The 27,546-nt window shown below is 42.3% G+C and overlaps 1 protein-coding gene and 1 pseudogene across 1 annotated transcript; one reads left to right on the top strand and one right to left on the bottom strand.

Annotated features, from left to right (window-relative positions):
* Positions 1–253: 253 nt before the first annotated feature.
* Positions 254–11,881, bottom strand: LOC136319398 (zinc finger protein 77-like). Its single transcript, XM_066252676.1, is given in 7 exon segments — positions 254–390; positions 393–1,021; positions 1,241–1,585; positions 1,987–2,167; positions 8,474–8,483; positions 11,751–11,851; positions 11,854–11,881. Coding segments are annotated over 7 exon segments (1,431 nt in total).
* An 11,490-nt stretch (positions 11,882–23,371) lies between these two features.
* LOC136319397 (poly(rC)-binding protein 2 pseudogene) lies at positions 23,372–26,036 on the top strand (annotated as a pseudogene).
* Positions 26,037–27,546: the final 1,510 nt, after the last annotated feature.

Raw genomic sequence — 27,546 nt, 5'->3', positions numbered from 1 at the left:
AATAATGACATCTTAAATGTTCGTATCAATAACATGAACTAGAAACTAACGCACAGGGATTCCTCTTCTGGGTGAGGCACTTACAAGAAAAACCACATTTGTAACGAAAGATTTTTTACTGCCCTGAGTTTTCATGAACAAAGTAAGTGAGACAATCTAAAAATTTCCCACCTACTTTCCAGTCATACGGTTTCTTTCCAGTGCTTCCTCACAGTTACAATGTTCTAAGAAAGACTAAATACAGTCCCCATACTCAGAGCATCTGTCCAGTGTGTGTCCTCCCGTGTCTTCGCAAGGAGGCATAATGCCTGAAGGCTTCACCACGTTTCTGACATTCATAGGGTTTCTCCCCAGTGTGCATTCGTGTGTGTCTCTGCAGGGAAGAGGGCCCCTGAACGCTTTCCCACACTCCTTACATTCATAGGGCCTGTCTTCACTGTGTGTTCTCACATGCTCTCAAAGGGATGAGGAATAATCGAAGCCTTTCCCACATTCTGTACATTCGGAGCATTTCCCTTCACTGTGTGTTTTCACATGTTTTCTAAAGTATTGATATTTGGGACAATGGAAGCCCCTCCCACATTCCTTACACTCATATGGTTTCTCCCCAGTGTGCATCCTCAGGTGTGACTGCAGGGATGACAGGTGCTGGAAGGCTTTGCCACACTGCTGACATTCATAAGGTCTATCTCCAGTGTGGGTCCTCACATGTTCTTGAAGGTAGGAGTAAAATCGGAATGCTTTTCCACAGTGCTGACATTCATAGGGTTTCTTCCCAGTGTGCATTCGCACATGTTCTCGTAGGTAGGAGTTACAGCTGAAGGCTTTCCCACACTCCTTGCATTCATAGGGCTTCTCTCCAGTGTGTGTTCTTACATGTCGTGTAAGATGGCACCCATACATAAAGGCTTTCCCACACACTCGACTCAAGTGGATTTTCTGTCCACAGCGACCTCTCACATGTCCCTGAAAGTATGAGAGGCAAGTGAAAGCTTTCCCACATTCCTTACACTGAAAAGAGGTTTTTTTTTCCCTTTTTAAATTTTATTTATTCATTTTAGAGAGGAGAGAGAGAGGGGGAGGAGAGAGACAGAGAGAGGAGAGAGAGACAGGGGAGAGGAGCTGGAAGCATCAACTCCCATATGTGCCTTGACCAGGCAAGCCCAGGGTTTCGAACCGGCGACCTCAGCATTTCCAGGTCGATGCTTTATCCACTGCGCCACCACAGGTCAGGCAAGAGTTTTTACTATTCTGACTCATCATGTTTCTGTCAGATGCTCTCCTGGTGTCCTGACACTGATAGGGTTTCTCCACAGGGTCTGTGTTCACAGCAGTGAGAAGGCATGACACACACCTGTAGGATCGCCCACAGTCCCCACACAGGTGAGGTTTGTGTCCACTGGGAGACCTCTGCTGATTCTTCAGGAAAGAACAATCCGTGCAGGCTTTTCCACACTTAGTGCATTCACAGGGTTTAACTCCAGTCAGATGTCTCTCATCCGCAGGAAGATCTGTGACCTGGTTCAGGGTGTCTCCACCCTGATTACCTTCATTACTCTCACAGGGACTCTCCACACAATGACTTCTGTTCAAAAGAAATGGCACATTATTAAGGTATAATTATAAGGGGTTTCTCTATTCATAATTTATAAATGGTTGTTAATGATTACTGTATTTATTTACCATTTTCAACAAATGGGTGTGTTTTCCACACCGTCTGCCCTGTTACAACGTGGAACAGGCTTAATGCTCTGGTTGAGCTCAAACAGAACAGTAACGTCCAGTGTTTCTTCCATCTGGGCTTTCCAATCATTGTTTCCAGTTGAATTCTGCACACTCAATGTCTACATCACATTTATGAAAATAGTGTCCGGTGAACATTCTCTAAGTACACAATTATTTAGCTAAGTTTATACTTCTTCTTTAATTTCAAGTTAGTCTAACACCCTGCTGAGATCTCCCTTGTCCTGTGGGAGTGCCGCTCACCTCAAACGCCTCTCCTGGCTTTGGTGCTCATCTATGATGTTACGAAATGTCCACTTTTCTCCAAAAATAGACCAGAAACCATTTCTTGTAAATCTTACTATATTGTCTTCATTGGATATTTCCGTCTCCATGTTTTTCCACCAAGGGCTTGATCCATTGGTTTTGACTTGAGTACAAGAAGCTGCAACAATGGAGAGCTGGCACACAGGCATATCACATTTCATTGAGCATCACTTGCTTGTGCTACAGACGCTGCCTTTTTTACAGACTGAAGGTGAGTCCACCAGCAAAAAGACTGTGACTCACTGAAGACTCAGATAATGGTTTGCACTTGGTAGCAATAAAGTCCAAAAGGCATGTAGTACTGAGGCATGTAGGTGTCTTTTTAGACATAATGTTATTGCACATTTAATCGATGACAGTATAAATCTAACTTTTATATGCACTGTGAAACCAAAATATTTGTGTTACTCATTTTATTGTGATATTGGCTTTCTTGAAGTGGTCTGGAACCACACCTACAATATCTTGGAAGTAAGTCTATAATTTAAGTTCTTGGGAAGAAAATAGTAGGGTAAAGAAAAGAAACCAGGGCCCTGGCCAGGTGGCTCAGTGGTAGAGCGTCGGCCTGGTGTGCAGTAGTCCCGGGTTCGATTCCCACCAGGGCACACAGGAGAAGCGCCCATCTGCTTCTCCACCCCTCCCCCTCTCCTTCCTTTCTGTCTCTCTCTTCCCCTCCCACAGCGAGGCTCCATTGGAGCGGAGTTGGCCTGGGCGCTGGGGGTGGCTCTGTTGCCTCTAATTCAGGTGCTAGAATGGCTCTGGTTACAACGGAGCAACACCCCAGATGGGCAGAGCATCGCCCCCTGGTGGGCATGCTGGGTGAATCCTGGTCGGGTGCATGCGGGAGTCTGTCTGACTGCTTCCCGTTTCCAACTTCGGAAAAATACAAAAAAAAAAAACCCCACAAATAAAAGAAAAGAAAAAGAAAAGAAACTGGACCTTTGCCACGGACCAGCGTGGCTCCTAATGGTGCAGAATTAAGGAAACACACTTATCAAAACAAAAACAGGACCAGGAGGACTCTACAACATGCCTGGCAGTATCCGAGTGCCCCATAGCCCCAGTTTGCTTTATTATATAGCCATATGCAAATAAAGGACCTTGATACAAAGTTGCACATCCAAGGCTAAGACAGGAACTCCCCAAGGCAAAAACAGGACTAGTGAAATCTACCAACATCTGAAACAAACAAAAAGTCAGAGGAAGGGCATGTATATTGTTTCCAGCAACCCAAGGAAGCAAGTAGTGTGGGTGCAAATACTCAGCATCAAAGCCAAATATGGAGATGGAGGGAGGAGAACTTAGCCTTTTGCTAAGCCTCGAATCTACAATGGCTTTTTGCCATTTTTGGTCCACAACATATCCCGCTTTTCTTTTTTATTTTTAATTTGTGTGCTGAGATTTGCACTCATCTGATTTCCTAGTTTCCAAGATTATAATTTGGAGGCAGACTGAAAAAATACAGAACAAACACAAAATTAGTATAGCCAATACTAATAAGATACCCAAATATTCTAAAACATTACAGTGATTAAAGCCTTTAAGCAAACTCTTAGCCAATACAACAAGAATCCATAAAAGAGTAGTGTCCTTAACATGTTCACCAAGTCCAAGTTGGCACCAACACCATTCCAAATTTCTGCAAATGCAACCCAACCCCAGTTCAGTCCATCAAAAGCTGTCACAGGAGCAGGAGTCCAGGAAACACATCCAGGAGAAGTCCACATGGCACTGGAATTGCTGTCACACTTCCACACTCTGCAGCTAGCGTCAAAGTCCCAATGACCACTGCTTCTAGCTGGTGATGACCCAAGTAGACTGGAAAAGCCATTCGCAGCACGCATGAAGACGGAGCTTCCCTTTTCTTTAAATTGGAAAGATGAACCCAGGGGGCCTTATACTGGAGCTTTACAGCCATGGGGTGGTGAGGAGAACCTTGGGATACACTAAGCTGGGTGGCAGAGATAAACTTGTAAATTGGCAAAAAAGGAAAAAAGGAGCTCTAAATTAGGAGTAGGTCCCAGCCTAAAATATGAGTAGGGCATTGAGGCAGGAGGAATAAAGGAAACACTATATATTAAACAAAGCAGCAGAAAATAGGACTATCAACACCCACAACAGAGATCTTCGAGGGAAGAATAAAAAACCTGAATATTCAGGCAAGACATAGTTAAGTGGCCCTTGTGTAAATGAGATCAGTTTACCTGCTACTTGGAAGAAATACCCTAGATTCATCCACAGTGTCGTAGAAGGGGCTGACGGCCCTGGGCACCTTCAGCCTTCAGTGGCAAACCCCAGCTTTCTGGGCAAGGTTAGGCCATAGGTGGCTGGAGCAGGGCTGGAAGAGACTGAACCCTCCCTTAGAGGAGCGAGGGGGAAGCCTACCTTCCAGTGTCCCTTCTTCCTCACAGCAAAGGCATGTAAGCCTGGCAGGCTTTGGCTCAAATGACCATCCTTTGTACTATTGAAGCAGGGCCCTGATGGAGTCCTATGAGGTCTAGTTGGAGCGTTGGAGCCTTTGAGGGCGTATGCCAAGAGCTAGTATTTTACCTGATCTCCTTTGGGCTTTTTCTGCCTCTTGGTACACCTTAAAAGCCATGCTCAGAAGATCTCGCTGAGGGGCTTGAGGGTCCCGATCTGCCTAAATATCTGGAGCTATTTGGAAAAAAAAACAAAACAGCTATTGGCTGGAATCAAATTAAAAGAGGGTAGAAGTTTGCAGGAGAAAAGGATTTGGCATCTCCTGTTCATCAGCATTCAAAAGAAATTTTTTTTAAAGATAAGGTAGATTTGCAGGAATTCCAGGATGACTCCCCCTTTTATATATTTTTTAAAATTGACCTTAAATATTTGCTGGGTACACTTTAATAATACCTTGACTTTAAAAATTGTAAGAAATACCCGTAATTTGAAAGGTTTGACAAAATACAGTAAATGCTTTTGCTACATATGCAGGAACATTGTCAGTTTTAATCACATCAAGGAAAGGTCCATAATAGAAAAATGCCATAGACAATGAGTTATAACATGCTAGTAGCTCTCCTGTTCTGGCAGAGGATATATGTATATAACTCCAGAATAAGAATCCCCTGTAACATGGACATCGGACTGTTTGCCAGATGAAGGTGTATGGAGTAAACATCCATTTGCAAAGATGTCGGGCCGGGGGGTAGGAGTCTCTCGAGGGTTCATTTCAATCGGAAGGGACAGATAGTAGTATAAGACCCTTGGACAGGTTTTTCCAATCTGCTGTGCTGCATCCCGAGAAAGTTGAAACAGTTTACATAGGGCTGCAGGCGTTCTGATGATGAATAGTTGAGACCTGAATTGCTCAATCTGTCATGGTTGCTCCAAATAATTTTCTTTGGGTAGCTTGATCAACAAGGGCATTCCCTTGTGCTAAAGCTCCAGGGAGCATGGAGTGAGCTCAAATATGTCCTATAAAACATGGAGCTCTATGTTGACATACAAGTCTTTGAAGAAGGAGAAACTGCTGAAATAGTTCATCAGCAGTTGTCCCTAAGACAGCAGTCTCTATAGTGGAAACAACCATAAGTAAATATTTGCTGTCTGTATACAGATTAAAGGAGGAATATGGCAAATGCTGAAAAGCCATGATAATGGCATGTAATTCTAGTCTTTGAGCTGATTTCAAGGCAAATTATTTTAGTATAAATTTGTCCATCAATTTTAAGCCTGCTATTCCTGAGCTAAACCCATCAGTAAAGACTGTAGGTGTTTCAGGAATGGGCTCATTAACAATTATTTTAGGAAATACAAATGTAGTAACTAATGAAAATTGAACTATTTTATTAGCTGGGTAGTGAGAATCAATTTGGCCTGTAAAATTTGTAAAAGCAATTTGCCATTTAGTGGAAGTTACCCAGAGCCATTGTTGTTGATCCTTTGATAAAGGAACAACAATAATATGAGGCTCAAAACCTATAAGCTGCAAGAGTCGCCTACGTTCCTTGATAATCAAGGAGGCAACAAGATCAAAATATGGAGATAAAACTTTCTTAGGAGTAACAGCTAAATGAATCCATTCAATAGGACCTGAAGCTTGCCACAATAGTCCCATTGGAGTGTAACTTGAGGGACAAATTAGTAAGGTAATTGATTCTTCAGGATTTATGTGTTTAGTTGGGCTTGTTGCAAGGCTTTTTCTGCAAGCTTTAAAGCTTGTTGTCCCGCAGCTGTAAGTAGCTGAGGAGAAGCTGGTTCAGCTGAGCCTCTAAGACTACCAAAAAGTGGTTTCAAGAGGGAGAGAATGCAGTGGTAAAAACAAAACAAAACAGTGGTTTCAATTCCCTGGTAGTTAATTTCAAGGAAGGTCTAAGCCAATTAATGTCTCCTAATAGTTTCTGGAAATCATTTAAAGTTTGCAAATGATCTGTCCTGATATCTATTTTCTGTGGACGAATTTGTTGTCCCTCAATAATTTGTCCTAAATAAGAAAAAGGTAAAGATTGCTGTACTTTTTTTTTTAATTCATTTTTAGAGAGGAGAGAGAGAGAGAGAGAGAGAGAGAGGAGAGAGAGACAGAGAGAGAGAAGGGGGGAGGAGCTGGAAGCATCAACTCCCATATGTCCCTTGACCAGGCAAGCCCAGGGTTTCAAACCGGCGATCTCAGCATTTCCAGGTTGATGCTTTATCCACTGCGCCACCACAGGTCAGGCCAAGATTGCTGTACTTTTTTAGGAGCTATATAAAGTCCTGATTCTTTCAAAGAATATTTTAGTTGTTGCAAAATGATCAACACAGTGTCTTTATCTGGATGAGCGATAAGAATATTATCCATATAATAAATTATGTACGCCTTAGGGTGCTGCCTTCGTACTGGAGAGATAGCTTGAGAAACGTATTTTTGGCACAAGGCAGGACTGTTAGCCATACCTTGAGGCAAACCTCTCCACTGGTATCGCTCCATTGGAGCCTAGAAATTAACTGAAGGAACACTGAATGCAAAACACTTGCAATCAGCCCTGGCCGGTTGGCTCAGCGGTAGAGCGTCGGCCTAGCGTGTGGAGGACCCGGGTTCGATTCCTGGCCAGGGCACACAGGAGAAGCGCCCATTTGCTTCTCCACCCCTCCACCGCGCTTTCCTCTCTGTCTCTCTCTTCCCCTCCCGCAGCCAAGGCTCCATTGGAGCAAAGATGGCCCGGGCGCTGGGGATGGCTCTGGGCCTCTGCCTCAGGCGCTAGAGTGGCTCTGGTCGCAACATGGCGACGCCCAGGATGGGCAGAGCATCGCCCCCTGGTGGGCAGAGCGTCGCCCCTGGTGGGCGTGCCGGGTGAATCCCGGTCGGGCGCATGCGGGAGTCTGTCTGACTGTCTCTCCCTGTTTCCAGCTTCAGAAAAATGAAAAAAAACAAACAAACAAAAAAAAAAAACCTTGCAATCATGCAGGTTTAAAGGAATAGTAAAAAAAGCAATCCTTCAAGTCAATAATTACAAGGTGAAAATTCCATGGAATGTCAGCAGGAGAAGGGAGTCCTAGCTGGGAGAGGACCCATAACTTCCAGTCTTATTTATTGCTCTCAAATCTTGTAATAGCCTCCTGTTTTCTGATTTCTTTTTAATGACAAATATAGGCATATTCCATGGACTATTGGATGGTTCAATGTGCCCAAGCTGTACCTGCTCTTGTACCAATTGAGCAGCTGCCTTAAGTTTCTCCTGAGAAAGGGGCCATTGGTCTACCCATACAGGATTATCTGATTTCCAAGTAACTGGGTCTGCACAATGCCTTACTGGGGTAGCAGGAGCTACCAAGGCCCCTATGCTAAATTTTGATATCCTAATGCACACCTTCTGGTATTGGGTGCCACTTCTATGGGGGTGAGAATTCCCCGCTGTTATTTCCCTAGTCCCTTAGTAGGCAAAAAATTCCTGATCAAGCATTTGAGTGCTGACTAAATTATTAGGACTGACAAGTAATGCTCCCATATTTTTCAAAACATCTCTACCCCACAAATTAACTGACAATCCAGGGAGCATATAAAGCTGAAAAAAAATTCAGAATGACCTTCTTAATCTTCCCAGAACTTTGTTGAGGGGATTTACTCTGCCCTATACCTTGTAATTCTGTGGCTGCTGCATGTGTTGGCCAGGAAGGAGGCCAATGTGGCTTAACAATAACATATACATCAGCTCCAGTATCTAAAAGTCCTTTAAATTTATGCCCTTGTATTGTTAGTTCCATTTCAAGGCGTTCCTGACCTATTTTTTTTTAATCAATTGGAAAAATCAGAAGAGCCAAATCACCAATTTTCTTGGGGCCCTTTTGCAGGACATGGCCTGAGAAGCAGAATTAGCACCCTTATACTATTCTTCTAACTGCCTGAATTAGCTGTGAGACAAATTCCTGAAATGACTTATTAGGGCCCTGCTTAATTTTGCTCAATTCCTTTGTTTTGCCTAACTGAGTATGACCTTACTCAGTTATATATAACAGGACAATTTATACACAAAAAACACAAGTATAACATATAACTTTGACTAATCCTAATATTTAAATTGCTATTTGGCTCCTAACTCTGAACACACCTCGCAATGCACTAACCAAATCAGTAAGTCTTAAGGATCTACATTCTATTCTATTTAAATTTAAATGAATGCTCCTTACAAGTTCTAAAAACATTTTATTTTTTCTAAATATTAGAGCCAGCATTTCCAATTTTTGCATGCAAAAACCCTTAATTCAGGCCTTAAAAATGGACACATTTTGACATTAAACAAAGACTAAACAGAAACAAGAATTAGATGAACCAGACAAACCAGAGAGAAACCCAGGATTTCAGAGCACATCCAGATTAGAAAGATGCCTGCCTGATATTAGTCAGGGCAATTTCTGACAGAGGGACTGAAGGATGTGACTAAACAAAATCTCCCTGAGAAAATTTGCTCTCGGCAGCTGCTGGGATATTTTCTATAGTCAGATTCAACAGGTCCCCTGCCTCAATTTCCAGGCAAAGAATAAGAAAGAAACAAAATGATAGTTCAGAAGATCATAGTTAAAACATTAAAGAAAATCAGATCATGACAAGAAAAGCTGTAACTTTCCTAATACCTGAATCTCCTACCCTTTCTCAAATTCTATAGTCCCTGTAACCGGCGGCTCAGGTTGGCTATGCTGAGATTTCTCCCCTACCTCTACGGCCTTTTCATGGAAGTCTGACTTCCCCAGCAAATAATCACCCCCCGGAGAGACAAGCACAAGCAATCGCCTTCCAGTCATTTGGGGGAAGAGCCTTTGCCCTAATAGTATCTAATAAACCAAGTGGAAAAGGGGCAGTAGGCCCATACTGAACACAAACAAGTTTAAGCTCTTTCAGAGTTCTAAAAGGTACAGGTTCATGTTCTCACACTAGTCTCCCTGTATCATCCTGTCTTTCTACAACAGGAAAATAGGTAAAGCCATCATTTACTGTTTCCCCTACATTTTGAGCCTGGTCTATAGATTGTTGGAGAGGGGATTTCCCAGATTTTGAGCTATAGACTCCGCAATCATCCAATAAGGGAACGGAGGAGCAGAGGGTTGAATGTAGGAAGAAGCTGAGGGCAGTGGAGGCCCCGCGGCTAAGGCAGCCATAGCCATGGATTTTTCATGGCCCCTGTCATCCTCAGACTCCAAGGTATCCTCGTATTCACATCCCTCTGTTTCCAGCTCACCCTGATACTCTTCAGACAACGATTTGTCTTCATACAGAAACATTTCTACATAAAGGTCCCTTATTTTTTACCCTATCTGTCCCATAATCTTTTACGCCCGACTACACTTTCCCCAAAAACTTTCTTTACTCTCTGTGCGCACTTCACTTTGGGGAGTTTGTCACCTTCCTTCAGTTTTAGTTTCCTTGTACTCACTCATCTGTTCAGGTGCCACTTGCTGTGGACCAGCGCGGCTCCTAATAATGATGCAGAATTAAGGAAACACACTTATCAAAACAAAAACGATGGGACCAGGAGGACTCTTCAACATGCCTGGCAGTATTGGAGTGCCCCATAGCCCCAGTTTGCTTTATTATATAGCCATATGCAAATCAAGGACCCTGATACAAAGTTGCACATCCAAGGCTAAGACAGGAACTCTCCCAAGGCAAAAACAGGATACATTAGTGAAATCTACCAACATCTGAAACAAAAAGTCAGAGGAAGGGCATGTATATTCCTTCCAGCAACCCAAGGAAGCAAGTAGTGTGGGTGCAAATACTCAGCATCAAAGCCAAATATGGAGATAGAGTGGGGAGAACTTAGCCTTTTGCTAAGCCTCGAATCAACAATGGCTTTTTGCCATTTACGGTCCACAACACCTTGTGTAAATTTATGTTCATGTACTGATCCAAAAATGTGTAAACATTCTATAAGGAAGAATGGATATGTAAGGAAAGAAATAATCTGAGACTTTGGCTATTTGGGACTTTGGCAATATTAAGGAAAATGGGGTCCAAATGGCAGCCTGTTCACTAAGAAATACTTCGAAAAAAATGGAGACTGAATCTGAGATAATGATCACAGAAGCAAAGTAGGAAAGAAATAGGCAAAAAGCATGTGCCCAAATGCTCCCCTTACACAAGGGGATACAGAAAGTCTTCCCATATGAGTGAGGAGGGATGAATGTCATCCTTCTCCAACACAGACAGTCATGTTACCAAGAAATATCATCCCCTTGTCTAGAATTTGTTCTTCCTGAAGGTTGTTCCTCTCCTGATGTTCAGACCCCAAGGCCATAGATGCAGCATTTCTCACAGTCCCAGCGCCGCTGGGAGATCAGATACTGTGTGGCCACTGCCCTGCTCTTGGGGAAAGCTCATCATGAGAGAGGGTGGAGGGGAGCAAACGTTCCATGAGATGGGCTGCTACTGCGAGTGTCAAGGCTTTTGAGGATGGGTAAGTATGGGTGTAACTGCAGCAAGATCACCATTTTTGGGGACTGAATAAATAAACAGGGTATTTTTGCAATCTGGACAGAGGTGCTGGGCCCAAATCCCACCTCATTTGCCTAGTTAACAAAGAGCTACACCTGATTCTCATTTGTCTCACCCATGTTCTCTGGACGAGGCAGGAAGCTAGTTTCTTATTAGTGTAAAGTAGATTTGTATGGTATGGTGGGGGTTGTCTTTGAGTTGCCTTGGAAACTTAATTGAATAGCTGATGGACCACATTTTTTTCTATGAATAAAAGTGGATGTGTTTCCGGGAGCAGGGACATTACAACTAAGGAACAGTAGAGACTGTTTGCCGTGGCGTCCTCCTGAACCCATCTGTGTATATATATATCTTTAAGTCCCTGTCTACCATTTATTTCAAATCCGTACCTTTTCCCGTTCGAAGACTCCGTAATAGACTCGTCGTGGCTGGACCGTGACACACCATGTCAAATGTGTACTAACCACAGTGTCACACTCTTGGGGGGCAGAAACCATAAGGCTGCTCCCACCGCCTCACAATGAACCAGAAAAACTATGGTCACGTATAAAATTTAAAAAACCCTCAGACTTCTATTCAAAAGAAATAAAAAGTCAATTTAGTACACAAAACTTGATTATGGAAAAGCCATTTGATTCTAGGTGGGGTCCATGAAGGCTTGAACTGTGTCTGTCCTTTTTTCAATATATTTTTATTCCTTGGACCAATAAGAAATAAAAATTGTAAGAAATGTCTTCCCTAAAATCTAAGGGAAGGGATGATCCTTACTCACTGAGGCCAGGTTACTGCAGGTCTCCAGCGTCACATCTCTGTAGAGCTTCCTCTGAGCAGCATCCAGCAAAGCCCACTCCTCCCAGGTGAAGTTCACAGCACATCCGCAAAGACCACTGAGTTCTGAAACATCCCACAGATTCTCTCTCAACAAGGCACCACTTCACCAACGTGTGCGGGAAAGTGGGGCAAGCTGACAGGGACCTGCACTCAATTCCTAGGACTCCTGAGCTCATATTCTCAGGAGAAATGACAATAAGCGAACAAACTAAATGCAGTACACTCAGGGATCGAAGGGCTTGGAACCTTGAAGCAAAGTTCAACAACAAATAATATAAATTTTATACACACGTAGTGAAAAAGAATAATTTTTAATGATAGAGCAGATTCTACAGTAAGCTAAAGACTGAAAAATAAAATTATCATTCAGATAACATGGAAATGGATACTGGGCTTGTTCAAAAGTTATTTTTTTGTGAACTCCAAGACGTGTAATCAGAATGTCAGCACATCATGAGATTCCCAGTGCTGCCTGATCTTAAGAACCCTTGCCTTGGATGCCAACAGCATCGGGAGCCCGATCTAGTCCTCTCATATCTGACAAAGATAGAGACACGACCGCTTCCAGGACGAGGTGGACACTGCGGTCAACCACACAGCCAGGGCCCAGGGCCTGGCACACCTGTTGGGTAAGAGGAGACCCAGGTTCCTGATGGCTCTGATAGGCCAGCAGAGCCTCTCAGATAAACAAAGGCATGCCTGAATTTAAGGAAAATGGCCACTCAAAGAAGAATCACTGAGGGATCTGAAAGTAAGAGAGCCAGTTTTCACTTTTAATAAGAGAAAGTAACAGAGGCCCTGGTGGGGTAGCTCGGCTGGTTAGAGCGTTGTCCTGACTCACCAAGGTTGTGGGCTTGATCCCAATCAGGGCACATACAAGAGTCAGCCAATGAATGCATGAATAAATGGAAAAACAAATCAATGTTTCTCTCTCCCTAAAATCAATCAATCAGTAAATGTTTTTCAAAAAGGAGGAAAAATAACAAACTTAATTACTATCTTTAAAATAATATCGAATGACACTGAATACATGAAATAAAGTCAACAATTAGAAAAAGAATTAGCAATTGTTTATTTTATTTTATTCATTTTAGAGAGGAGAAAGTGTTGTTGTGAGTCGGAGGCGCAGAGAGAGAGATCAGCAGACGAAATCATCAAGGACTCGCAAAGGACCACTACTCGCTCAGGCAAATGGCCCCGAGTTCTCGCTGTGTCCTATTTTTATTCTCAAGACTTCAAAAAGCTTGTTTACTGAGAAATTGGCATAACATCAAGTGTAACTTTTACTTAAAGATACATGGAGTGCACCTGCAAGATAGCTTAGTAACAACATAATATCAGAAAGCATTAATTGCTATTGCTTCTATGGTTTCTACAACATTCCTCTCCTTATCTCAAGGGATAACCTTGGAAAGTACAGAAATCTTATGAGAATGTTTTACTGAGAAAAGCCCAGCAACTGCCTTCAGTCACATAGACCTGTTTCAGTGACCCGCCTTCAAGTCACAAAACAATTTTCTTAGCAAACATTATTTTCTTGTTGGCTGTGTTCCCATCCAAGGCCATGCAATGGGTTATTCCACTACATTTCCCCCTTTTTGTTTATGCTGAATGTTATGAAGCACCACAGAAAACACAGCCTTCTGTCGTTTATCCCTTATTTCTCTTGCTTTGATTTGTCAACAGACTACATATAAAAGAAAACATAGAATGAATGTTATTATAAAAAGTCCTACAGTGGATCCCCAAAATTCCTTAATATATTCAATAGGATTTAATTGTGATAAATTATCCATTAATCCCTTCAATATAGATTGACATGTTAGAATTTCTAATTTTCTTTGAAAAGCTTCATGAATATGTCTTTGTAATTTAATGATTTCTTTAGTTACATTATCATGATTTAACAAATGCTTTTTAACATTTTCCTAAGGGAAATAAGTATGATTTTAAGAAATAGGGGTAACACAAAAAGTAGTTACATTCTAATTACATCTTTAGCTTAATTTGTCTTGGCAGGCTAACAATTTGATCTCTTTTTTTTTTTTTTTTTTTTTTTTTTTTGCATTTTTTTTTCTGAAGCTGGAAACAGGGAGAGACAGTCAGACAGACTCCCGCATGCGCCCGACCGGGATCCACCCGGCACGCCCACCAGGGGCAACGCTCTGCCCACCAGGGGGCGATGCTCTGCCCATCCTGGGCATCGCCATGTTGCGACCCTCCTGGGTGTCGCCATGTTGCGACCAGAGCCACTCTAGCGCCTGGGGCAGAGGCCAAGGAGCCATCCCCAGCGCCCGGGCCATCTTTGCTCCAATGGAGCCTTGGCTGCGGGAGGGGAAGAGAGAGACAGAGAGGAAGGCGCGGCGGAGGGGTGGAGAAGCAAATGGGCGCTTCTCCTATGTGCCCTGGCCGGGAATCGAACCCGGGTCCTCCGCACGCTAGGCCGACGCTCTACCGCTGAGCCAACCGGCCAGGGCCACAATTTGATCTCTTAACATAATCATAGTCTGTTCTAAATCATTAATTTTAGTATTAATGTTACTATTTATACGTTATTGAGAAGTCCACTGTTGTTCAGAATCTTCATGCCATTTTTGCACAAAGTCCACAGTCTGTATACTTTGATGTAATGTAACTCCAGATACAGCAGCCGCCGTGGTTACAGCTATTAGTCCTATAATGATGGCGATGATCAGTCCAACCAGTCTCTTGGTTCGCTTCAAGGACTTAATAAGATGTTGTAACAGCATCATGGAAGGGGAACCCTGCCACATCTGATGCATCTGTACTGGAATCTAGACTCTTGTTCAGGTTCTTAAAATGTAAAGACTTTGACTATTTTATTAAAAGGAATAGAAGAATTAATACATGTATAAAAAGCACTCTTATTGCAAGTTATTAAATAATTTTCAGCTGTCTATTTGGTTTCACTTATAACAAACATATAAAGCAATCTAACACAAGCAGATATAAAATGTGTTTCATTTTTCTTAAAGATTAACATAATATAATTAGAAGGATAATTTCTCCAGATTTTTCCTTTCTACACTGACATATGTTTAAGTGTCATGGCTGCTTTCCACAAATGATATTGTATAGAACCAAATTCTATATGAGGAGCTTGAGGTGACATCCCTCCTCTATGCTATATGATAGTATGATTACTTTTTTTCTTTCTTTCTTTCTTTTTTTTTTTTTTTTTGTATTTTTTCTGAAGCTGGAAACGGGGAGAGACAGTCAGACAGACTCCTGCATGCACCCGACCGGGATCCACCCAGCACGCCCACCAGGGGCGACGCTCTGCCCACCAGGGAACCATGCTCTGCCCCTCCGGGGGTCGCTCTGCCGAGACCAGAGCCACTCCAGCGCCTGGGGCAGAGGCCAAGGAGCCATCCCCAGCGCCCGGGCCATCTTTGCTCCAATGGAGCCTTGGCTGCAGGAGGGGAAGAGAGAGACAGAGAAGAAGGAGGGGGTGGGGGTGGAGAAGCAAATGGGCGCTTCTCCTATGTGCCCTGGCCGGGAATCGAACCCGGGTCCCCCACACGCCAGGCCGACGCTCTACTGCTGAGCCAACCGGCCAGGGCCTAGTATGATTACTTTGATCACTAGCTGTAATTAAACTATTGTTCTTATGCCACCTTAAGTCAGCACCCTGCCCTTTAAATTGGGCAGAGCTAGCTATGAGGGCTTTAATCTATAACGTTTTATGTACAGATGTATTACTTTTAAATCTATATCCTTGTAACAAACGTTTTTTTTTTATCTCCTTTACTGTTCTTTGACAATAGAGAGCCAAGCTTGAGCTTTTATTTTATTTTATTTTTTAAAATATTTTTTATTTATTCATTTTAGAGAGGAGAGAGAGAGAGACAGACAGACAGAAAGGAGGAGCAGGAAGCATCAACTCCCATATGTGCCTTGACCAGGCAAGCCCAGGGCTTTGAACCGGCGACCTCAGTGTTTCCAAGTCAACACTTTATCCCACTACGCCACCACAGGTCAGGCGAGCTTTTATTTTTAAACAATGTGGCTCTTGTCCTATACATATAGGTAATTCCTCAATTTCTGTTGTATGATTTTCTAATTTTATGCCTTCTTTCAAAGGTGCTAAGGGACCTCTATCATTAAAAGGTCCTAGAAGCCTGACCAGGCGGTGGCTCAGTGAATAGAGCGTCGGACTGGGATGTGGAAGGACCCAGGTTCGAGACCCCGAGGTTGCCAGCTTGAGCACGGGCTCATCTGGCTTGAGCAAAAAGCTCGCCAGCTTAGACCCAAGGTCGCTGGCTCGAGCAAGGGGCTCAGTCTGCTGAAAGCCCATGGTCAAGGCACATATGAGAAAGCAATCAATGAACAACTAAGGTGTCACAACGAAAAACTGATGATTGATGCTTCTCATCTCTCTCCGTTCCTGTCTATCTGTCCCTATCTATCCTTCTCTCTGACTCTGTAAAAAATAAATAAATAAATAAAATCTTTAAAAGGTCCTAGAAGCCAATTAGAGTCATTAACAAAAATAGGAAAGGCACTATTTTCCTAATGAATAGCTCTACTTAATAGAGGATTAGGAACATATGCCTATTAACTAAAATTTTCAGCTCTACTTACCGGAATTGTTACCAAAGCAATCATTGCTAAAAACAGGTTAGTAGCATTTTTTTTTTCTAGTAGCTTGTAGCATATTTTTACCATTAAAGATCAGCTTTTTAAGTTGAACCCAACTTGGTATTTTAGCCTTTTCAATACCAAGCAGCAGCACCTTTAAGATTCTTCTTTTGAAATTCATTTCTTCCATCTCAACAATGGGCAGATATAGAAAGAATCTATTGTTCTTATTCCTGTTGTTAGTTTAATTCTGCAAGCAGGACTCCAAAGGACTTCACCAGATTTTGCAATGACACAAGCAAACCTTCTTCCCCAATGTTGCACTACACTAGGTACCTATTGATTCAACTCACTTTTATAATGTATAGGTTAATTAATCTTAGAACCGTTACTTCTCATCTAATGTCTGCAGCAGTCAAATTATCTTCTCCTGTATTTAAGAAATTTAAAGTAAATAAAGCTTTGTGTAACATAATTCTAGGGAATAATTTCCTTTCTTCTCCCCCCTTTTGTTTAAGTAACATATTTTTCAGAGTGCAATTACTGCGTTCAATAATTGCTTGTTCTTGTGGATTATATGGAATTCTAATAGTATGTTTAATATTCTAAAATGCTAAGAATTGTTGAAATTTAGTAAATGTATAGGCAGGACTATTGTCAGTTTTAATTGCTTTAGGAATGCCTATAACATTAAAAGCTTCAATAAGATGTTGAATGACACAATTAGCCTTTTCTCTAGGCAAAGGTGTGGCCTATCAAAAGGAAGAATAAATATTAATAAAACTGTACATAAGATAGTTTTTTAAAAGAAGAAATATAAGCAATATCTATTTGCTACAGGTTATTACTGTGTTGCCCTCTAGGATTCATTCCTCTCAGTAATGGAGGAGCATTTATAATACTATATTGAGGACAGTTTCTAACAATATTCCGAGCTTCTTGCCATGTTATTTTAAATTTTTGCATAAAATATTTTCTATTTGTATGAGTCTCTGTATGAAATTTAGTAGCTATTTCTATTGATTTAATGAGTAATTGATTAATTTTATTATTTGTAGTAGACATAGGTCCTGGTCAAGCTGTATGAGAACGAATGTGAGTTATATAGACAGGCGAATTTCATTCCTACAATAAAAGTTGTAACTCTTGAAACAATTTGTGCAATCTAGAACTATTATTTGAAATATAGAGCCCTGGCCGGTTGGCTCAGTGGTAGAGCGTTGGCCTGGTGTGCAGGGGACCCGGGTTCGATTCCCGGCCAGGGCACATAGGAGAAGCGCCCATTTCCTTCTCCACCCCCCCTCCTTCCTCTCTGTCTCTCTCTTCCCCTCCCGCAGCCGGGGCTCCATTGGAGCAGGGATGGCCCGGGCGCTGGGGATGGCTCCTTGGCCTCTGCCCCAGGCGCTACAGTGGCTCTGGTCTCAGCAGAGCGACGCCCCGAAGGGGCAGAGCATTGCCCCCTGGTGGGCAGAGCTTCGCCCCTGGTGGGCGTGCCGGGTGGATCCCGGTCGGGCGCATGTGGGAGTCTGTCTGACTGTCTCTCCCTGTTTCCAGCTTCAGAAAGAAAAAAAAAAAGAAATATAAACAGTTTCTATAAGTTTAATTGTATGTTCTACAATATGTGAATCAGTAACAGTGTTAATAGGACAGGATGTTTGAATTTTGTCTTCAACTACAATCAAACTACACTGATTTAAGGTTTCAGAAGCATTTTTAAGGATGACTGAAAGTTCAGCATTATTTTTATAATTAAAATAATTATAAAAATAATTATTTTTATAATTATTTTAATAATTAATAGCTATTAATATGTCATTTATATAATAGATTATTAAAGATTGAGGATATTTTTGACAAATTTTTTTAAAGGTTGATTTACATAATGTTGATACAGTGTCTGACTATTCAACATTGCTTATTTAAGTAATATAAACTTAGTAAGAATAGTTAGTTATGCTTATTGTTATAGACACAACAGCTAGCATTGCTAGAAACAGAGTCAATGATTTTTTTGAAGTTTTAGTCTTAATTAAAACACTTTTTGCCTCCTGGGTAAGTTTATTTAATTGTCAAATTTCCCTTTTTTCTATTTCCAACTTATGCCAAGGCTTCAATTTTCTGGAAGGTATCTACTAGTCCCATATCTGTGGAGATAAGAGCAAATCCTCACCCCTACATTTTGTCTATATTGCTGTTGTAAATTAGCAAACTGTCCGTTTAAAAAGTTCATCTTGTGTAATATTAATAAGAGGATTAGCATTAGCATTTTGATTAGCTTGAATGCAAGCTTGATTTTCCTAAGTTATAAATTGTAACTCTTTCGCTTTTGAAAGACCAGTCCAAGCTAACATTTCTAAATTTTTTGAAATAAAACATTCAGAGTCTATGAAGGAGGATAGTAGTTCCTGCGTATAAAGACAGTTCTATACTGGGAGCAAGCCGTTTTTAACTCTTTAAGAGCTTTGACAGAAATTTGGTCATAGTGAGTATAAAAAACTCCTTGTCAAAAGTTTAGACTGTAATTTAAAAAATTGCTCTTTTAATTATTTATAAGATAAATGTTTTTCTTTATCAGAGGCCAAATGACCCTTGTTATTTTCCTATTGTAAAAGAAATCTTAGAGCTTTGTTAGGGACCTTTCCTAAGCCATGCAGCTTAGTGACTACTGCCTAAGTGGGCTAAAAAGAAAACTAATGTTGCTTAGTAATAAGAGATGCATCAGTTTCTATATCTAAAAGTTTTTTGTATTGTTAAGTCTATTATAGGGCATCAGAGGAACTAAATTCCCGCTTTCCTCAGTGCCTCCTTTTTCAGGATGTGGCCTTACAAGCAGCCAACTGTCTGAAGCAGCTTGAGATAAATTCTTAAAATGACTTAATTTTATTTAATTCCTTAGTTTTATAAATTTGAGCATATTTTACACATAAACAAGACAATTTTCAACACAGAAACACAAGTATAACATATAACTTTAATTAATCCTAATACTTTAATTCTTATTTGATTTCAAACTTTGAATATACCTTACAATGTATTAACTAAATTAGCAAGTCTTAAGGATCCATATTCTATTTAATTTAAATTTAAATGAGCGTTCCTTATAATTTCTCATTTTAAAGCAAAAAATATATGGATGAAACTTTTTTCAATATAAAAGCTGGCATTTTTAATCTTTGTATGTAAACACAATTCAGGTCTTAAAAAATCACATTTTAGACAACATCAAACAAAAACTAAACAGAAATTAGAATCAGACAAACCAGACCAAACAAACCAAAGAGAAACCCGGGATTTCAGAGCACAGTCAGACTAGAAAGATGCCTGCCTGATTTTAATCAGGGCATTTTCTGACAGAGGGACTGACAATGGATGAGACTAAACAAAATTTCCCCAAGAAAATTCTCTTGGCAGCTGCTGGGATATTTTCTATAGTCAGATTCAACACATGTCCCCTGCCTCAGTTTCCAGGCAAAGAATAAGAAAGAAACAAAATGATAGCTCAGAGGATTGTAGCTAAAACACCAAAGAAAATTAGTATTTATTTATTTTATTATTACAAAGACTAGAGAATTCTAAGGACTTCATGATTCTTCTATATATCCTAATTCTAATTGAATTTGTATCAACTTATGTAAAGCTGCAAGCTTTTCTTCTTTGTCTCCAACTCTAGTGATTTGCATCCAGGCTTTAAGACAAGCGATCTAATCTGAGCTATAACAGCATCAGTATAACCAGTTTGTTGTCCCACAGCGGCATAAGTGCCAACGTCGATGAGCATTTCAAAAGTAGCTCCCGGGGGATTATTTCTGATGTTCATGCAAGATATTTGAAGAGCCTCCTCTCTCCACCAAGATTTGAATTATAAATATTGTCCTGGTTCCAAAACTGTACTAACAAGTAAATCCCAATCTAAAGGAATCATTAAATGATCATTACAATGGGAAGAGATAAGGCCTTGGACATATGAGGACTGAGGTTCATACACAGCAACAGATTGTTTGACTAGCTTTAAGAAAGTAAATTCAGTTTGGTCAAATTGGATATTATGCCCTCCCCCAGGATCTGGAGTATTAAGAGGAAAAGGCTGTCGAATAATTGGAAAAATAGATGCAGAAAAATTACTAGTATTAGATTCTAAATCATCATGACGCATAAGCACCTCTTGCATTTCAGAGATTTCAGGGAATTGAAAAATCCTTCCCCTGCCAGTACCAATTCATTTTTGACCTTGAATTGGAGGAGCCGTAGGCTCACATATATCTTGCTTTTGAACAGGATAAGCAGTATACTGATTTCCATTCTCCTGTTGTTCCAGTGTAAATTGTAGTTTACTTAATAAATGTTTTAGACAGGCAACATCATCCATAGGGGCTCCCTCATTTTTTTTTTTAATTTTTTTTAAATTTATTCATTTTAGAGAGGAGAGGGAGAGACTGAGAGAGAAAGAGGAGAGACAGAGATAGAGAATGGGGGGAGGAGCTGGAAGCATCAACTCCCATATGTGCCTTGACCAGGCAAGCCCAGGGTTTTGAACTGTCGATCTCAGCACTTCCAGGTCGATGCTTTATCCCACTGCGCCACCACAGGTCAGGCGGGGCTCCCTCATTTTTTAAGAAAGAGGGATGAAAGCTTGTGGACGGCTGAATTTCATTAACATTATCAGTAACTTCAGAAGCAGAGACAGTATTGTCCAAGTCATTATTCTGTTCATTCTGTGCTGAATCAAATTCTTCAGGCTCATTAAAAATAACCTCACTCAAGTCTTTGACAGAATCTCCATCTGATTGCAAAGGGCCAAGGGCTGTAGCAATAAGATTATAAGCAGCCCACATTTCAGCATCAAGTGGATCTCCGTGCTGATGAACACAGCCTAAAGATTTTCCTACTTGTTGCCAAACATTCAAATTCAATCGATTACAATGTTCAGGAGTATACCAATAACAGTGTTTCTGAATAGCATTTAAAAGACGTAACAAAACCTTGTCTTTTATCTGAATCCCTGATCCTGTTGAGAGGGATTTTAAAACTTGTACATAATTGTCCCCTAATGAATGGGAATTTCCCATGACTTTGCTAGTTACCGGAAAGTTTCGTGTACACAGCGTGTCCAACTTACCCTTTCAGGGTTCCATCTGTTTTCAATCTCTTCTTAAGGCCCCACGGTAGGCACCAAATGTTGTTGTGAGTCGGGGGCGCAGAGAGAGAGATCAGCAGACGAAATCATCAAGGACTAGCAAAGGACCACCACTTGCTCAGGCAAATGGCCCCCAGTTCTCGCTGTGTCCTATTTTTATTCACAAGACTTCAAAAAGCTTATTTACTGAGAAATTTGGCATAACATCAAGTGTAACTTTTACTTAAAGATACATGGAGTGCACCTGCAAGATAGCTTAGTAACAACATAATATCAGAAGGCATTAATTGCTATAGCTTCTATGGTTTCCACAACAAGAAAGAGAGAGAGGAGGTGGGAGAGGAGCAGGAACAATCAATTTCCATATGTGCCTTGACCAGGCAAGCCCAGGGTTTCAAACTGGCAAATTCAGAGTTCCAGGTCGACGCTTTATCACTGCGCCACCACAGGTCAGGCAGAATCAGCAATTGTTGAGGGTAAAATATATTCTAAAAATTTCAAGAAAAAAACCCCCCAAACATTAATTATAACAAAAACAATGCTACCTAGCTGGAATTACAACTAGGCTTTGCTAACCACATACCTGATACAGCCTTCTATTCTAAATATATTTACAAAAACTCATAAGAGAACAATAAAAAATAACAATGTAAAGACAAATAATACAATTAAATAATGGACAAAGAATGTGAGTAGACATCTTTCTAAAGAGCTAAATGGCCAATCAGCACATGAAAGATGCTAGACATTAGTCATCAAGAAAATACAAATCAGAATTAAAGCAGATAGCTGCTCACCTCCTAAGACAGTGATAAGACAGAGAGACAGGCAGGTGCTGTCAAGAAAGTGAATAAGTTGGAGCCCTGGCCGGTTGGCTCAGCGGTAGAGGGTCGGCCTAGCGTGCGGAGGACCCGGGTTCGATTCCCAGCCAGGGCACACAGGAGAAGCGCCCATTTGCTTCTCCACCCCTCCGCCGCGCCTTCCTCTCTCTCTCTTCCCCTCCCGCAGCCAAGGCTCCATTGGAGCAAAAATGGCCCGGGCGCTGGGGATGGCTCTGTGGCCTCTGCCTCAGGCGCTAGAGTGGCTCTGGTCGCAACATGGCGATGCCCAGGATGGGCAGAGCATCGCCCCCCTGGTGGGCGTGCCAGGTGGATCCCGGTTGGGCGCATGCGGGAGTCTGTCTGACTGTCTCTCCCCGTTTCCAGCTTCAGGAAAATGCAAAAAAAAAAAAAAAGAAAGTGAATAAGTCAGAACCCTCACACTCTGGTTTATGCTAAGTAATGTGTTAAAGACACTTTGGAAGACAGCCTGGTGAGTCCTTAAAATGATGAACATGGTATTCACATAATACAGCAATTTCACCTTTAGGTGTCTCCATGCACAGGACAAGTGAACACATCAACACAACAACTCATACACAGACATTCCCAGCAGCATGATTCACAACAGCTAAAAAGTGGAATCAAGTGACTTGGACTTCAAAAGTCCACAAAGTAACTTGGAGAAGCAAAATGTGGGAATATTCGTACAATGGAATATATTTGGCAATGAGGAATGAAGTCCTTATTCATGTCATAAAATCAATAAGCTGTAAATACATTATTACCAGGATTCACAAAGACCACAAATAGTGTTATATCATTTACATAAAATGTACAGAAGCCAACCTATAGAGACAGGAAATAAATGAAGACGTGGTTGACTGATGCAGAGTCACTGCCAGCAGACACAGGTTTCTTTTTAGGGTGATGAAAATGTTTCAAATGAGAATATAGGGATAGTGGCTAAACTTCTGTAAATGAACGAAATACAGTATAGTTACCGGTATGTTAAACAGGTAAACTTTATGGTATTTAAATTATATCTCAGTTAATGCTGTTGAAAAATAGGTTTGACAAGCCAAAAACATATTCTTAAATTAACGGCAACTTTATTTAAAAACAATAGAACTTGGGAATATAAAAGCACAAAAAGAACCAATTCTAGTAACACTAAGAATTCATTCACCAGCACAGAATAGAGAGTGAAAAGATAAACCACACTTGAGCCTGACTAGGCGGTGGCGCAGTGGATAGGGTGTTGAACTGGGATGCGGAGGACCCAGGTTCGAGACCTCGAGGTCACCAGCTTGAGTGCAGGCTCATTTGGTTTGACCAAAGCTCAGCAGCTTGAACCCAAGGTCTCTGGCTAGAGCAAGGGGTTACTCGGTCTGCCGTAGCCCCCTGATCGACGCACATACCAGAAAGCAATCAATGAACTAATGATTGAAGCTTCTCATCTCTCTTTGTTCCTGTCTGTCTGTCCCTATCTATCCCTCTCTCTGACTCTCTGTCTCTGTAAAAAAAAAAAAAAGGTAAACCACACTTGAGAAAATGAGTACAGTAAGTATCTGCAAATGAAAAGGGGATTCCTGCCCAGAGTAGCTAAGAAAACATCAGGCATCAATAAACAAAAATGAATTAAAGGCGACCAAAAGACTGAAAACTGATTCCCGGAAGATGAAACACCACATGACCTGCTTCAGTGGTGACCAGTAAAAATCATACGTCACTATAAAATTCTGGGTCACACATTACATGGACAAAAATTAAGTTAGAGCCTGACCAGGAGGTGGTACAGTGGATAGAGCGTTGGACAGGGACACGGAGGACCCAGGTTGCTCCGTGAGGTCACTGGCTTGAGTGTGGGTACATCCGGCTTAAACTCAGGCTCACCAGCTTGAGCGCCAGGTTGCTGGCTTGAGCATGGGATAACAGACTATGCCTATGGTCGCTGGCTTGAGCCCAAAGGTCACTGACTTGAAGTCTAAGGTCGCTGGCTTGAGCAAGGGGTCACTCTCTCTGCTGTAGTCCCCCGGTCAAGGCACATATGAGAAAGCAATCAATGGACAACTAAGGAGCCGCAAGGAATAATTGATGCTTCTCATCTTCCTCCCTTCCTGTCTGTTTGTCTGTCCCTATCTGTACTTCTCTCTCTTCCTCTCTCTGTCACAAGAATAAATAAATAAATTGAGTGGTAGCAATCACATGGAGAAAATGAGCACATGGAAACAAAAGGGATCTGTGTAAGTGTGTGTTGTTGACTCCTCTCTATAAAAGCAAAACTTAAGTCCTGGCTGGTTAGCTCAGTTAGAGTGTCCTCCCCAAACACCAAGATTGTGGATTCCATCCTGGTCAGCCCACCTACAGGAAGCAATCAATGAATGCATAACTAAGTGGAACAACAAATGAATGCTTCTTTCTCTCTCTCTCCCTTCCTCTGTCTCTCTAAAAAAATTCAATCAATCAATACTACTAATAATGATAAAGCAAAACAAACCAGACCAGCAGAGGCAGTAGCCAGAGCAGGGGTAGCCTGTGCCCTCTCCTGCTGCCGGGATCTCTTTCCCTCTTCCTCATTCTCCTCCTCCAGCCCCACTTCATTTTCGGGTTTCACCCTCCTACACCTGTGACCAAAGACTTAACCACTCAGAAGTCCAGCTCTCCAGAACACTGCTCAACGTGAACCCTGGTGTGACCGAAGGTGGATTAAAGGTCACTCTCACTATCTTCACTATCTGGCTACTTATGCATGGAAAGGAAGTGGGCAGCATCATCGGAAAGAAAGGAGAATCAGTTAAGAAGGTGTGCAAGGAAAGTGGTGCACATGCATCAACACCTCAGAAGGGAACTGTCCTGAGAGAAGAATCACTTTGGCTGACCCACTAATGCCATCTTTAAAGCCTTTTCTATGATCATTGACTAAATGGAAGAAGACATCAGCAGCTCTATGACCAATAGCACAGCTACCCCCACTCCTGTCACCCTGAGGTTGGTAGTCCCTGCTAGTCAGTGTGGCTCTCTCATTGGGAAAGGTGGTTGCAAGATCAAAGAAATTCGAGAGAGCACAGGGGCTCAAGTCCAACTAAGTGAACCATCACTGTTGCTGGTGTTCCTCAACCCATCACTGAGCATGTGGAATAGATCTGCGTGGTCATGTTGGAGTCCCCTTGCTCCAAAGGGCACGATCATCCCAAACCAGCCCAAGTCATCCAGTTCTCTGGTCATCTTTGCCTAGGTCAGGACTGGTACAGCACAGGCAGCGACAGTGTGAGCTTTCCCCACCCCACCCCACCCATGTACCTCAACCTTGACCTAGAAGGACTACCTCTAGGGGCTATACCATTCAAGGACAATATGCCATTCCACAGCCAGGTTCGGCAAAGCTGCCCCAGTTGGCAAGGCAACAGTCTCATTTTCCCATGACACATGGCAACACCAGATTCAGTGGTTTGAATGCATCTTCTCCGACTATTTCTCATGAACTCACCATTCCAAATGATCTGACTGGCTGCAAAATTGAGCATCAAGGCCCCAAAATCAATGAGATCTGTCAGATGCCTGGGGCTCAGATCAAAATTGCAAACCCAGTCAAAGGATCTACTAGGTTACCATCACTAGATCTGCTGCCAGCATTGTCACAGGAGCAGTTAGAACACAGGTTCATCCATAATCCTTTTCTGCTGTTCACCACCACTCATGATCCATCTGCGTAGTTTCTGAACAGTAAGTAATTCTAGGTTTTAAATAGTTTAATTTTCAGTTTCTACACACTTTGTTACCCACTCGTGATTTTTTTAACTAAAGCGTTTTAGTTCCTTCCTCTGTCCAGCTGTTAATGCTGAGATCCATATTTATAATAGTTTTAAAAACTTCTCCCTGTTGGGTTTTTTTTTTCTTTTTTGGCTCGTGAATTTTTTTTCTGTTTGTCATGGAAACGTGAGTGGAATATGAATACATTTTAATTTAGTTCTGAAAAAAAAAAAAATCACAAAACATGCCAATTGTTGAGACACTCCCAGATCGCATGGTCAGAGGTTCTCCCAACTGCACAGTCCCACCTAGAGTGCACAGTCCTCCTCCATCCGTTGCGATAATTCTTTCGAATGTAAGTCTCTCTTTATAAAGCTTGGATTTTTCATTTTCCACAGGTTTGGCCAAGTGTTCACATTTTCCCATCTATATCCAAGCTTTATTCAGGCGTCTGCTCTCCCAACAGACCCAGACATTGCCCCAACCCCGTCTGTACAAGCAGTGAGATGCAGACAAGGCCCTGCTGACCTGGGCCGAGCAATCGCTGACCACAGGGAGGCCCTTCCTGCTTTACCCTTCTTCTATTATAAAGAAACTCCCTTTTCTGTCTGATTTGAGGCGCGGGCACACCTGAGAACTCAGACTTGTCCCTACTGCACCAGGCTCTCTATCATCCCCGACGCCCAGCCCGTGACTGCTGGCGAAGGCGACCGTTCGCTCTCGGTCCACCCCACAACCAGACGCAGACTCGGATCTGACTCCGGGACCCCTACGGGAGGACGGGATTGGACGCCGAAACCCACACGCGACCGAGGGCGGAGATTTCGGCCGGGATCTCCGGTACGGCACCGGAAGACTGAACTACGCCGCTTCCATTCGGAGCCGGTCGTAGGAACCAACGCCTCCCGGATTAAGGCCGTGACCAAAGCACTCACCATCTCGCCGGGCTCAGAACTCTGCAGAGCATCCGCCAGCAAGCGGCTCTGTAGGCCGGGCAGGTGAGAGCGATAAGGACAGGTACCCAGGAGTCTAGCGCAGAAGTTACCTGAGAGTGTGACGTCACGCCGAGGACGTCAAACAAGCAGTGGGAGCCTACGGGTCTTCCGACCCTTCTTTATAATCCCTGATAGGACACTTTCACTCTGAAGTGAGTGGCCGATGTTACATGACTGAGACGGGCGGATATTCCAATTCTGGGCCTCACCCCTTCCCTGCCTAGCTTCCTTTCCTGACCTGGACCTACATTCCCTAACGTTGGTTCTGAACCGAATGCGCTATCCACAGTGAACCCGGCCTCCGCCCACAAGTCAGGAGGCCCCGCCTGAGCGCTTTCCATGGAACATCCCCTGCATGGAGCTGGGGCAGGACAGGGCTGGACAGATGTCCTGGTGACCTGCGCGGTCAGGGGTCTGTCCAGGGGCAAGTTCACA

This window comes from Saccopteryx bilineata, chromosome 1 (assembly GCF_036850765.1).
Source record: "Saccopteryx bilineata isolate mSacBil1 chromosome 1, mSacBil1_pri_phased_curated, whole genome shotgun sequence".
Taxonomy (NCBI): Eukaryota; Metazoa; Chordata; class Mammalia; order Chiroptera; family Emballonuridae; genus Saccopteryx; species Saccopteryx bilineata.
Note: the sequence above shows the minus strand (reverse complement) of the source record. Positions and strands in the feature narration are given on the sequence as shown.